Source organism: Megalops cyprinoides, chromosome 3 (assembly GCF_013368585.1).
Source record: "Megalops cyprinoides isolate fMegCyp1 chromosome 3, fMegCyp1.pri, whole genome shotgun sequence".
Classification (NCBI taxonomy): Eukaryota; Metazoa; Chordata; class Actinopteri; order Elopiformes; family Megalopidae; genus Megalops; species Megalops cyprinoides.
The window spans coordinates 7,947,661-7,962,653 of NC_050585.1; the positions used below are offsets into that span (position 1 = coordinate 7,947,661).

Here is a 14,993-nt window from a genome sequence, read left to right on the forward strand (position 1 = left end):
GAGAAATATTTGTTGATCACTTTGTTACATTTCCCCCGGGGCCTGCTTGGGGAAAGAAGTGCACTCTATTACTGAAAGACACTCACAGTGTAGCAGCTAAAAGAGAAGAAAGGGGGGGAAAAAAACAGGGCCAGCAACCTGAGTCGAGGCTGAAAAGTATGGTGCTGTGAAAAGCGACTGGAGTGTGAAAGAAGACTACAATCATTATTTTTTCCCCTCAGCACTCACCCTTTCTTTCCAGGGTCGCTCTCCACAGCGAGCCAAGGGCTTGAGAGTAATGCGCAGCGACAGTGTGAGACGATGAAGAATAATTCCTGCATTCAGAGCCGCCGCCGCGTCCCCCCTTCGCTGACACGTCGGGCCTGGATGTCATTGTATCATTTATCCCGGCTGCGGCTCTGCCACTCCGCTCGCTAGCCCGGGCAACACTCAGCGGGAAAGGGGAGGGGGGAGCTGGGGGGCAGGAGGGAGAGGCAGGGAGCCCGAACCGCCAGTAAATGGGTTTTTTTGTGAACGGTTTTAGAAAGTGCTCTTAACGGCTTGCTTAAGGGAGAGCCCAGCAGAGATGTTGGGTTTTTTCTGAGCGACAGAGTGAGAGAGAGAAAGAAATGGAGGGAGAGCAAAGGAGAGAAAAAGAGAGACAGAGAGCTGGAGAGAACGAAAGGCTGTAAATAGATGTTTCACCTTCTCACCCTGGTTTGGGTCGTTAGCACACAGTAACGTGGAAGTGAAGGGCAGAGTGTGAAAACTTGCTGTAGGGGAGATGTGAGTCCAGGCCAGTGATAATCCTGATGCTCCTCAACTCTGGCACATTCCCTACATTTGTAGTGTTGTGCTGAATAAAACGCATCACATGATATAGCAGAGGAGAAGATAAGTGTAATATTTACATTACATTTTATTAATATTTAATTCTTCAATGGTTAGATGTCATTATATAAATTAAACGCATATACAGTAATATATATATATATATATATATATATATATATATCTCAAAACATTATGACCACTCACAGGTGAACCGAATAATGGAATAATGTTGATCATCTCCAGAAAAGGGCACATGTCAAGGTCTGGATAGATTAGATGGTAAGTGAACAATCAGTTCTCGTAGTCAACATGTTGGATGCAGGAGAAATGGGTAGGAGTAAAGACCTGAGGAACTTTGACAAGGGCCAGATTGTTATGGCCAGACGACTGGGTCAGAGCATCTTTGAAACGGCAAGGCTTGTGGGGTGCTCCCGGACAGCAGTGGTGAGTACCTACCGACAGTGGTCCGAGGAGGGACAAACCACAAACCAGCGACAGGGTGTTGGGCGCCCAAGGCTAATCGATGCACAAGGGCAACGAAGGCTATACCGGCTGGCCCAAACTGACAGAAGGTCTACTGTGGCACAAGTCACAGAAAATTTTAATGATGGTTACGGGAGGAATGTGTCACAACACACAGTGCATCGCACCTTGCTGCGTATGGGGTTGCATAGCCACAGACCGTTCAGAGTGCCCATGATGACCACTGTCCACCATCGATAGCACCTACAATGGGCATGCAAGCGTCAGAACTGGACCTTGGAGCAGTGGAAGAAGGTTGCCTGGTCCATTGAGTCCTGTTTTCTTTTAGATCACATGGATGGCTATGTACGTGTGCGCTGTTTACCTGGGGAACTGATGGCACCAGAATGCATTGTGGGAAGACGACAAGCCGGTGGAGGGAGTGTGATGCTCTGGGTAATGTTCTGCTGGGAAACCCTTGGTCCGGCCATTCATGTGGACCTCAATTTGACATGTGCCACCTACCTAAACATTGTTGCAGACCAGGTACACCCCTTCATGGCAATGGTATTCCCTGATGGCAGTGGTCTCTTTCAGCAGGATAATGCACCCTGCCACACTGCACACATTATTCGGGAATGGTTTGAGACATGATGAAGTCTTCAAGGTGTTGCCCTGGCCTCCAAATTCTCCAGATCTCAGTCCGATTGAGCATCTGTGGGATGTGCTGGACCGACAAGTCCGATCCACGGCCGCTCCATATTGCAACTTACAGGACTTGAAGGATCTGCTGCTAATGTTTTGGTGCCAAATACCACAGGACACCTTCAGGGGTCTTGTAGAGTCCATTGTTTTGGTGGCACACAGAGGACCAACAGCATATTAGGCAGGTGGTCATAATGTTTTGGCTCATCAGTGTGTGTACATGGAACATGTTTGATATAATCCTGGTGTCTATGAAACCACTCTTAAATCTGTGTATATGGGTGTGTATATGTGGAAACATTCTGAGGAAATGTGTTGGTACCATAGGGTATGCAGCATTGCATTGGGCATAATTCTACAAAGCAGAGTAATAATCAGACCCAACGACTCCCACAAGATGGCTCCCCCAAGATGATCCACCAACATGTTAAACAGCTGGGGACAGGGAATGTGGGTTGAAGGCATCCTTTGGATTTCTTCAAACATAAACCTGGCCAGATGTAGGAAAAAGAGTAAAACACAATTTATCTGAGGATATTACTTTCTACTACTGTTCAGAAGTCCAGGTTTTGTGCTCATTACGCTGGGTTATGCATTGTTGCTCATTGGCCTAGAAGTTTCTGAATGGCATCCAAACCTTAAATATCATTTTTATAAAGCTCAGGATGAATAGTTTTTATTGAGACTGGGTCAGAGGTGTGGATTGAGTTCTGTGGTAGTTTTTGAGGCTGTTTGGCAGTTATTATCGGCTATCCTGTTAAGTGTCTGTCTATCCCTGAGGGTGAGCTTCAACTTGTGACCACTGTTCCTCTTTCCTGCTGCAAGTATTTCTTGTTTGGCGTGTGCTGTCATAATTTTTGACACTGTTCCCCTGACATATAAAATCATTTTTGTGCTGTCTGACTGACACAACTGCAATATGGGCACCAGCTAATTGACTTGCTTTAGAAACTCACACTTCTTATTTGAATTCATTTTAAAACGTCATTTATAGCAGAGACTTTTTGGTAATTATAGTTGTAACATGAAATGTGTAGACTCCTCTCTTACTTCAAAATATGAGCCCTTCATCTGGTATTTTGTCTTGTCTACCGCTGTATACATAATATGTGTGATTCATATATAATTTATTGTTATGTATCTTTTTTATTTTCATTTCCTTTTTAAATTTTCCCCTTTATCTTGAAAGTTCATTTAGGGACTGGCATTGGAAACTAGCCATAGCTAAAAATAATGTAATGCAGTGTATCAGATAACTGTCAAGTACACTAATATTTTATATATATATATATATATATGATATAGACTGTAGGTATAATACATACATTACTATGCATATGCATATGAATAAATCATAGAGTATGAATTAATGATGGGAGTATTAATGGAAAGGTTGCAGGAAGGGGCAGTTAAAAAAGCAGACAGCTGGCCCAGGCGCTGCAGAGACACTAGATCTCTTCCTCCTAGGCCCCACTCTTTCTAGGAAAGGCCACAGGGGATGGGGCTGCACAGCACCTTGGTGCTCTCTCTATGGCTTTCTACCGCTGTCTCTCAGCATGGGTTTCACAGAAGGGGGTACGCTTCTCTCTTCCCTCCCCGGGAATGGTGGCTACCCCCCCTCCCCCGATCAGCCTGGCAGGAAGCTCCCCGGCTCCGTGGCAGTGTCTGGCGAGACAGCGGCAGGTCTGAGATCAGTGCTCTCCAGGTGGAGCGAGCACGCGGAAGGCGTGCGTGTCTCCCGCCCGCCGCTGTCTGGGAACTGGATGTGCTCTTTGGATTGCTTACAGGCTATTCGCGGTTCCCACACTAGCGAAGGTCATGTAGCACACGCAGCGCGCTGCTGCATTAGCTAAAGGTCTCTGATTTCAAGATGCTGGTGGCTGGCTCCGCTCGGCTCTGCCCCCCGCCGGAGAGGGGGTGGAGGGGAGGGCACGCTCGCGCGCGGGGGGCAGGGCGGGACGGGGCGGCGGCCAGCGCGCGGAGCAGACTGCAGCGTTGATTAGAGCGCGGAGCGTGCGTCCGCGCCCCGCTCGGAGCCATCTAATCCCCAGGCCACTGGCACGGACAGCGCTGGAGCGGACTGGGCACGCACGCGGGGCTGCCTGGTTATCAGCGCGCTTCCAGGGCAGTGCTTAACGCAGCTCCACTCAGGAGACCCCCTCTGCCGCGGCAGATACCTACGTCCACAGCACACCGCCGCTCAGCCCGCCGCCTGCACACAAAGGCATGACGTCGCCTCACACAGAAAGGCTGATCATGTTGTCAACACGGATAAATATGGAGGCGCCTACGTGCCGTTCCCAGATTACATTTACATTGTTGTCGTTTAGGAGACACTCCTACCCTGAGTGACTTAAATAGGCTACAATTTTATCATCCATAGAGTTTTGATAGTTATTGAGGCAATCAAGTACCTTGCCCAAGAGTACAACAGCAGTGCCCTAGCAGGGAACTGACCCAGCAGCCTTTCGGTTATGAGCCCTGCTCCCTGCCACTACGCCACACTGCTGCCTGCAGATGCCCTTCATATAAATGAAGGTGGCTCTGGTTGCTTTTTGTGTGCAGATTTCACCAGTGCAGCGCCTGCATTTGTGCATGCAGCTTCCTCCCTCGGCAGTGGCTCCCGGGCAACATTTGCATGTGAAAAGCATGCGGTCGCACATCGTGCCGCGTTTCGGTCGTGCATCTGGGTCATTATCCCCAGAACGGGGGCCTCAGCTCTGCGCTCTGCCGGTCCTGGCTTGTGGATAAATGACTAGTGCTTAGTTGTAGCATTTTCTGGTGAGAGTGGATGTAATATTACATATTTCAAAAGGGCATAAGGGTTGCTTTATTTCTTCATAATGAGGGGGAGGGGGTGTCGGGGCTCTGTTTCTGTAATGAGAGGAGCAGAACTGAGGTCAGCATTATTCTGCTTGTATTATTATTAATAGTAATACGCAAGGGCCCGTGGGAGGCTGCTGTGAGCTGAGTGGGGCCAGGGGGTCTGGGGCACTGCAGGGGGTTTTCATTAAGGCTAATTGAAAGCGGACCAGAGAGGGTGTTGTCAGGTCCCGCACCTCCACCTGCCCGGTCCGAGGGTGTGTTGTAAAGGTGGCCATTACGTCAGTGTAGCATCCTGGGAGTGGGGCAGGACCGGGAGGAGCCCAGAACCCAGGCGTGTCCCAATCATGATTCAGAAGGGGTGGAGTCGGGGGGTTGTGGTAAGGTAAGTTACTTTCGCACATTACACTCTGCACCTGACGGGAGGAGGGAGCAGAGATCAGAGAGAGTCATGAGTACAGGCAGCCCGTGCAAGTGCACACAGTCTTCCCGCTCTCTTCCTTTCATGTGGTGCAGCCAAGCCTCAGGAAGGCATTTCACTCTGGCTCTTCGTTCCCATGATCCTTTGCAAGCAGGCTAATCAGCGCCGACGCCACAGATGGAGCGGTACAGAGTGCGAGAGGCAGAGGGAGCGGCGCCTGATCCATATTTCGCATAATTTACGTATTTACTTAAAATAACGGTCAAATATTTTGTCATCGTTGATTTTTGGAGCGTAACCTCACATTATGGAGAGGGATAAATCTGTCAGAGGCACTGAGGGAGAATTGTTGTTGGAGGCCTATAAATCGCAGCCGCTGGTTGCACAGAATGATATCAGGGCCTGGGCTGATAAATACAGTGTGTTGGCATTGCAAAGGGAGGGCACTGTCAAAGCAGCCTCCTCCCCTGCTCTGAGTGATGGAGCGTGACTGGCCTCAGATACTGACCAAACTTAGCAAGCTGCTGGGGCCTGCTATGGGCAAATATACATAATAAGTATTATTATCATTATTAAAATTATCATTCTTATCATGTGTAGTGATAGTATAATGTCATCATTATTATTATTGTTGTTGTTAATTAATTTGTTATAATTTTCCCTTTCATTCCTTCTATGAATCTTAAAAAAAAAGTTGTGATTATGATGTATTATATTACCTCTGTGAGGCCTGGCTTTTGTTCAGTTTGTAACATATTCAAGGTACTTTCCACCCCCAGAAAATCAATTCAGGTTCAGTGTATCCACCCTTAATCCTACCCCCAACATTTTGTGCACAGAAGGCTGACACTGATCCACGATCAGCGCCAGGCGGCAGACCCCCTCTCCCTGCCCCGTCCGGTGGGGAAGCAGTGAGCTCCTATGACAGCACCAGCGCATTACCTGCTCTGCAGCGGGGAGGGGGGGAGGGGGGGCGGCGCTCGGTGGCTGTGATTACACAGGCAGGAGTGGCTGGTGCCAGAGCGCAGTGTCTGAGGGGGGGCCTGACTGTGCCACAGCGGGGTCACGTGCTGTGAGAGAGATCTCCGCTTCTCCCCTGGTGCTGAGCGGAGGTTGGAGAGGGAGGGCAGTGAGGGGGAGTGGGGGGGGGCAGTTGGGATAGGAGTTGATTGGGGAGCCGGGCCCTAATGAGCCCCTGATTATAGATCAAGCACACTGCCGTTCATCTCGCCGGCGATGGCGGGAGTGGCCGGACAGGAATGTGACGTGAGAGCGTTAACCAGAGCCAGCTGGGGCCACGGCGAGATTAAAGTTAAAACACAAAAACAAATCAGACAGGATAAGTACAGTGCTGGTGTGGGTTACCGCCTTCATCTGTGATCCCCATTCCAGCCCCCTCTCTCCAGCGGCAGGCTGACGGAGGACGTATGGACCCGGGCCGGGGCCGGGGGGGGGGAGCGCTCCCTCACATTTACCCCGATGCACAACCGCTGATTAAGAGCCCCTTTGTCCCCTTTGATCCTTATTTCGTTTCTCCTTAATGCTGAATTCAATATATCTCCCACCACCGCGAACCGTTCACAGGAGAAATGTGTTCCGAATCAGCGGGGGCGTTTCAGAGGGGGCCGGGGGCCGCCTTCTGCAAGGGATACACGTTCCCGGTCAATTTGCTCGACTTGTGTTTAGTTGCGCGCACGTGTGTGTGTGTGTGTGTGTGTGTGTGCGGGGAATGGCAAAACAACAAAGCCGTTTCTTTTCACGTGAAAGCGTGGATTTATGTCTCTTAGCGAGCCCTAAAGTGAGAAGAAGAAAATGTAAGAGGATTATGCCTGTTCGCAGTGGAGGGCTAAAGCTGACCATATGTGGACATTCTAGCGCTGAATTGTTACTGAGGTACTTCCAGTGGCCGTGTTGCTTTCCCTGCCGCATTTTTCCGAAGCGCTTAACTGTTTCTCTGCTGGAGCTTGTTTCCAGGAAGAACCCCAAAAAAAGTCTGTAAAAAATTCTGTTTTTACAAAAAATTGTGTGCGGCAACCGTGTCGTGCGGCACGTGAGGCTGGGCTGGACCAAAATGAAAAAGCGGAGCCGCCCGGGCTCAGACACCTACCCCAGCAGCGAGGCTTCCGCCAAAACGGAGAGGACCGCGGGGGGAAGGATGTAAAAGGTTAACCCAAATACCTTTCGGTGAATATCTCATATGAGTCACACAAAGGGCTGGATTAGCCTGCACCAGGAAGGCAGCTTATATCTTTTAGAATAATGCGCCACACTCGCATTCCTGCTGGTCTGGAGCTGGGAGAATGGCACTGGGGCCAGGAGGCGGGGCCGGGAAAGTGATATCATTTGCAGATTACCGCTAAATCCTCAGGGCCACTAAATGTATATGGATGTATGCGAGCGAGAGGGAGAGGGGAGAGGGGAGAGAGAGACGGTGAAAGCATGAAACAGTAGCCATTTGCCTCCTGCATGACTTTCATATTCAGCTGTGCTCGATTTTGCTCGCCATATATTGTAGGGGCTTTATAAAGGAAGGGGAGGGGAGTGAGTGTAATATTGGGTGTAAATCCACAGCGTATAGCGAGCGTCGCTCCCCCGTCGGACATAAAGGAGGCGTACGAGGAGGTTATTTACTGCGTGCCCCCAGCCAGGAGCTCGGTTTCCTGTGTATCTCTGTCATCGGCAGAGGTGCTTCCCCTCGAACGGCGCAAATGTAATTCCTGCCTGACAACGCCGACCCCAGGATGACTCGGCTCAAACCCCGCTTGACCCGGCATCGGGCAGAATGTGTCCCAGGTGTGGACTCTGACCGGAGGGGCGAGAGAGGCGCGGCGTCCCGGAGATTGATGGCCCGCCTCCCCCGCCCCCAGTGCTCCTCAGATGTGCTGTCGGCGCTCGGCGGCGAGCGGGAGCCGTCCGGCGGGGGGGTGGGGGGGGGTTTAGGCGGCGGCGCTCCGCCGGGCCGCGGCGCCTGAGAATAAGCAGACCCCCATCCCCTCGCTGGCACGCTCCCTTCACTTCAAACCCTACTGTACAATTTATGAACACCTGCCAGAGGGGGTATGTGAGTTATGCGCTCCCACCAAAGCAAACAAACACCACCACCCCCCCACCCCACACCCCCCCAAAGGCTCCTTTTCCCCGCACCTCATCTGCGAGCCGTGAGACGGGATCGTCGGCAGGGGCGATTGATGGTCCACCTACCCCCGACCCATCTCATGGCTTTGATTACAAGTTATTACCCCTGTGTCAGGGACCCCATTCCTCTTGTGTGGGACTGGTGAGATCACTTCCTCCCCCCCGCGCCCCCTGCCTTCCCAGCGCATCCTGCGATCTGCTGCCTGCAGCTCACCTACACACTCCACACACTCCACACACACTCACTCAGCCTCAGTGCTCATCCAGGCCTGCAGGATTCCTAATAATTAGAACAGAGCAGGATGACACTTTGCATCAGCATGATTTTGATGAACAGCGACTGTTTCATGGAGAAAAGTGCAGACCTCCTAGTGTATTGATGTGTTCAGACAAACTTTTGTAATGCTCAGGTTTAGCCAAGAGGACTCAGGGAAACTCCAAGTATTCGATGCCGTTTGGACAATGCTTGACTGCCAACGGCAGAGGAGTATGGGTAATTGGTGAGCTTCACTTTGAACCAGATTAGTAGTAGTAGTGTGCAGTTCCATAATGCAGTGCGGGCCTTAGCTCAGTCCATCCTGGCGCTGTCCTCAGAACCAGCAGCCTTGTCTGTCTCAGCATGCCACAGACATAAACACAAACACAGACACACAGACGCACACACGCACACACGCACACACGCACACACGCACACACGCACACACACACACACACACACACGCACACACACACACACACAAACACACACCCCGCTGGACCGTCTGCCGACATCACACACCTGATCTGCCAAACGGCCACGGCTCAAACCTGCATCAGACGGCTCCTCGGTGGGGTCATGAAAGTCAGGGTGGAACCACGCACAGGCGTCTTGGGCGCTCCGTGGAAGGCCATTACTTTCACTAACACCACAGTAAACATTCCAAAGGGCAGCATGCCACCGGCGAGAGGAGAGAAGTTACTGCGCTAACCCTGCAATCCACCACGAAAACCAAGAACAGCCCCCCACGGAGGCTTTGATTTGGGACGAATCTCTGTGTCAGGACGAGCCGAGGGGGAGCGCTTTGGGGAGGTGTGGGGTGTAAAACGTGTACTGCAGTAAAACACTTATTTACACAGGAAGCGGCGTGAGCTAAGGTATGTCTTCTTGACGCAAGTGGAAATGATTTCATTTATCAGATGCCCAAGCCAAAGACGTTAGCATATGAGCAAAGCCCAGTACGCAGGAAGCTGAAGTAACCCACGATTTGGAACGGAGTAATTCAAGTGCTCCCACGGCTACCACATAGGGAAGCGGCAGCTGCTTCCACTTAATAGATCCAAAATGCAAGCCCTCATTTCTTAATCAGTCTCTAATAAAGGTGGGTTTTTTAACTCCATCATGCAGGAGAGACCACGGTGAGGATTTACTGGGGTCTTTTACAGGGGCTGGTAAAAGTCGGCTGTGCTCGGCCTTGGTAGCTCTCTCCTGTTGAGAGGCAGGCTGACCGGAGAGTCCCGCGAACCGCTTCCCAGGAACCAGGCTCTTCATTATTTGCAAGGGGGGGGGGGGGGGGTGCGAATTCCTCTCTGCAGTTCAACCTTTCAGTGTATTAAGGTCTGCGTGTACCTTTTCTGTGGTGGTGTGTTTATGACACAAGTGTGGAGCAGTGTTGAAACCATTGTTGTGTGCTACCGTTGTTATGTGCTACCTATTGTACATGGTGCTTGGCAGCATGTGGGTGTAGGGAAGATAAGACATTTAAGTCACCCTGCATAAGGGAATCTGTCAGGAAAATAAACAATGTTGGCAAATATGCTGATGTCTGACCAGACTCTTAAGTGCTCTTGTTCCTTTTTCTAATTTACAGATCTCTGGCAACCCTACAGAAGGGATCACAGTATCACGCTGTTAGAGCCCTGGGTTGTTAGACAGAAACCTGCCTTTGACTTTGCTTCTTTACATGTACCCAAGTGCATGGCATATAAATGTACCCAAGTGCATGACATATAAAACTGTTCAGGTGCTGCATCTGATATTCAAACATTATTGGGATTATGTCATTTCGAGGCCATTTTAACAGCAGATTTTTGCATTTTCTTGATTTCAGAATGGACAGGAGAATCACATTATTCATGCATATATAACAAGTAACAATTTCATTATTATATAATGATAAAATTATAATAATGATTATAGTAATAAACATTAGCATTATTATGATCATTATGAGAACACAACAAGTAGTATCTTCCATCACACTACTTCTACTGGAGTTTCTCTTTTATTGCATTTTCATAGATTGTTTTGATGCGTCATTCTATAATATGCTGTTAAAAGTGACTGCTCACACTGAATGCTTAATGATTTTTCATCTTCTATTCATGCCACTTATCATTCCTGTTACTCTGTTGCCACATTTGTAATATGCCGATGAGCCTGTAGAACACTAACCCATTGGAGTGCTAAACCTGAAAATGTAGTCCTTTGAGGTGTGTTAACTACTGTGCATAAGTATATGATCATTAGCCATTTCAACAGGAAATGTGCTTCCCGACGTTTATTACTCCTTTTGTAAGTGTGGATTTGTGGGTGTGTGTGTAGGCACAGTGTGTAGGCCCGGGAGAGCGGCACAGTGTTAACCCTTTCCCCTGTTTGCTCCTGCTTTGTCCGTAGAGCTGCAGAGGGAGGGCAGCATCGAGACCCTCAGCAACAGCTCGGGCTCCACCAGCGGGAGCATCCCGCGCAGCTTCGAGGGCTACCGATCGCCGCTGCCCACCAACGAGAGCCAGCCCCTCAGCCTCTTCCCCTCCGGATTCCCCTAGGGGGGGCCGAGGCACGACCTGCAGAGATCCCCCCAAATCCCCCCAACCCCGCCCCAGCATATCAGTGTCTAACTGCTGATACCCTTCAGCTCCTACCGCGGAGACGCTCTCAAACTCCCATGTAGCCACCCCCCCCCTTCACCCCACCTTGTGGCGTCCTGCTCTCAGCATGGCGGCTGTGCTACAAAGCATTTACCCAAGGGTCTCTAAGGTTTTACTTTACTGGTCTTATTTCCTGTACAAAAGAAAACACAAAGCGTAGCTTTTGGAGCATTTGGTAGGTCTAGACTCGCTCTCGTGGATGTGTACCCGATAGTTAGACTAATTTTCCAATTTGCTGTTTTGGTTTTATTTATTTTATTACAGTGGGAGGGTAGAGCTGTGGGGCCAGGGACTGTGAATGTTTACGATAATCTCGGATCATGTGACCTGCTGGAAGTAAAAACACACTACAGTGAAGGTGCACATCCTGTTCCTTTCCTTCATCTCTGTGTGACGTGAATGAGCTCAGTGCCTGATTACCTCAAAGAAAATCAGCTGATATCTACAAGTGATACAGTGGAGATCATTTCATTGGCAGACTAACGGTTAACTGATGAATACGTTACCGAGACGATGTCACTCAGTCACCTGATTGTATTGTATATTTGCTTGATGTAACTGTATTGGATTTTGATTGATTTTTTGCTTCTTTTCAGTGGGTTTATTTGTATTTATTTCATTTTTAAGGGGGGTGGGGTGTTCCGCTAGACAATGAAAAATGTGGGGAGACGGGTGCATTGTTTAGTTAGGGGTTGCATTGTTCAGACTGCACTTGGTTTTTCTTACGGGAATGGGCTGGAAATCCCTGTCGCCCCAGTAACCCCATCCTAAATTTTAAGGCAACGTGAGTTTTCAACAGCATGCGGGGAGACGCAGAAGCAGACGTTTTTTCCGTCGGACTGTAAACGGCTCCAGCCTTTCATGTCGGACCGAAGAAATGCTGACCCCTAGGCAGTTACTGGGTTTGGGTCAGACGTTCATAAACAAGGACGTAAATATTTACCCCGGCACATGCATGCATCGATGACAGCTCAGACCAGAAAGCCTATGGAAACTCCACCAGTGACTCAGTCCCGGGGACGGCCGGGAGCGCGGCACGCCAGCGAGCCACAGCGTAGCCTCCCCCCGCCCGCTCGCACGGGGGCACTGGTGCCTCCTTCACTAATTATGTACCATCTTCCCACTACTTGTGTATAAACCTCTGACAGAGCTCTCTGTGAGTGAGTCAACTAGCCATTGACTTGTATTTTCCCAGGAGTGATACTGCAATGTGTTGTAATGAGAACATTATGTGATCACGTGTGAATGGCCCCTTTATTTCAGCGGAGATGTGTTCTCATGACCGAGGGTTTCTTTTTTGCTTTGTTTTGTTTTTTTCCATTATGACTCAAACACAAAAGATGTGTTGCCCCTAACGCCTCCACATTGTGTAAACTTGCGTAGCATAACCTCAGTTTTAGAGAGAGGGCAAAAAGTAGCATTAGACAAGACTGCATGTGGTGAGGGTGAATCTGTCCTGGCAGAGCTCAGTAGCAGTTAATGTGTGCAAAGGATGAGTTCTCAGAGCCTGAGATCATTGCACGCTGTCGGTAACAGAAGGAAAAAGTATAAAGTATTCCTCTGAGCTGATCAGACATGCTTTTTAACGCTTGTATTATTTCTATTGTAAAAGAGAGGTTTTCATTGTTTGCTATAAACCCTTGCAACTAAAGTACTACATTTTGAAAACTGACCATGTGTCATTTTCTTTTAAATGATCGAATTATTTTTTGCACACAGCACTCTCAGCTAAAATGCAGCCTACACTATGGCTTATCTACTCCAGAAACCTCTTAAAGATCCAAACTTCTAAGAATGAAATGTGTTCATCTTTCCTCCAGTTTAAATACAGAAAACTGGATTTCCTATGGTGAATCCCCATTTTCCCTGAAAACATTTACCCATAAAGGTTAGCCCTCGAATTAAAAAGCATATTGTTCAGGATTCTCACATTTTGTGTTGCCTTTTGATAAAAGATCGATCCAAATCCAGCACCAGAATGTTAAACCCTGCATTTGTGCACCTACCTGTAAGATCCCAATAAAGTACATACAGCACAGTTTTGATTTAAAAATTTACATGTGCATATATGTGTAGTTTGTGTTAAGAATATGATCAGGATTACTGGGCTTTACATAATTCTGCTTTATACAACAGGACACAGAATGCATCTGTCATTATTTTTATCTGAAAGGCTGAAAGGTTGCAAAGGGGTCAAATATAATGTACAAAGCAGGGTCGTGAATGAATCTCATCTTGAAGACATCATAACATATTTCTGACGACTTCACCGTGCACTTTCCAGCCATGGCAGGACGAAGGGGATTGAGGCAACAATGGGAAACGGGATCTCTGAACTCGCACTCGGAGAGCAGGTATTTTCTCAAAGGGGCAATGCTGTTACCTGCACCCAGAAGCTGCACGTTGTGTCTGGCTAAATGATGCACTCAGTGCATGGTGATTTGTATATCACACTAACTGCATCTCATTGAGTTTTGTGGCTAACACTTGTTCACCTGGTCGCTGTATTGAATATGATTTGAGAACAAAGGCTTCAGTGAGTCTATCAGATTTATATTAACTGTGATGTCACTGTAATATACATAAGTGTTTGGAGGCTGTAACAATTTGTGAACTCGGCACACTTTTTTAAAGAATCTATTAATTATTCAAAAGAAATGTGATATGAAACTTAAAGTTTTGTGCCGTATCCAGTTCCGAATAATGTGTTTCAGAGAAGAAAGAGATCTCTTGGTTCCTATTTCTGGTCCAGGAGTTCCACTCAGTTTATATCCCACAAGAAACTGGCATTCAGTGTTGCAGTACCTTTTTATATCACTCATAATAAGCAAGCCAAAATAAAAGAAAATATTAAGAAAACTTTTAGATGGCATTTGCAGACAATGAGGACATGCGCCAAGTTTGAATAGTTTTGAAAATATTCTTAATAGTGGAAAAAACAAAAACTCAAAGTTTAAATTGAGCAGGGACTAATGCTTCCCTTAACAAATTCAGCACGAGCCATCCTGTCCGCTAAACTCCATCTCTTCTTAATGAGCACGCCCGATCCCATGCATTTCCCAGGTCGGGTATTGCTCCCAAGCACTGATCGAGGGTCAGCTAACCCAGCCCAATCCACACCCCACTGTTTGGATCAAATTCATGTTGTAAAACTAATCCGGGATCAGTGCTTGGGGGTTACCCTTGCGGCCCTCCCTCTGTCAGCCCTGGACACAAACTGATCTGGGTCACTCCGCCCGCCCACACGTGCTCTCTGAAGCGGCTGTTGGGGGGTCCAGGCGTCGGGGTTTCTCTGACTCCACACTCTCTGTCTAAGGGCCAGCGGTGGGAGGAGCACGGAAAGCCTGCAGACAGCAGCATTACATCCTGATCTCCATCACCCTCTCAGGCATGATCGCCACCTACAAAAAAAGCAGAGAGGGAGAAACATGAAATGGGAGTTAGTCATTGAGGCTGTGGTCCTTTGCATTTGTATTCATTTTGTTTTCCTGCCTCATGGGTTTCTCTGCACTTCACATGTTAAGATTAATATTTGAATCATCAGACGTGTGGAAGACACTCACTCTGATAGGCAGGCACTCGGGGTACATACTGGAAGATACATGCAGGTTCACTCTTGAGTGTAATATGTATGACAGATAATAATACAGTTGTGTAAAATACACAGGTGAACTTACATTCACTGCTGAAGAGAGAGCAGTGGAAACAATAATGTAATAATATAAGTACT

At 48.4% G+C, this 14,993-nt stretch overlaps 1 protein-coding gene across 2 annotated transcripts in view; it reads left to right on the top strand.

Annotated features, from left to right (window-relative positions):
• Positions 1-11,291, top strand: part of LOC118775482 (breast carcinoma-amplified sequence 3-like) — a 228,806-nt gene extending 217,515 nt beyond the window's left edge. For both annotated transcript variants that reach the window (XM_036525425.1, XM_036525426.1), the window contains one exon: positions 11,013-11,291. In XM_036525425.1, coding sequence (XP_036381318.1) covers positions 11,013-11,161 — 149 coding nt within the window. In that variant the 3' untranslated portion in view covers positions 11,162-11,291. The remainder of the gene's footprint in view (positions 1-11,012) is intronic.
• Positions 11,292-14,993: the final 3,702 nt, after the last annotated feature.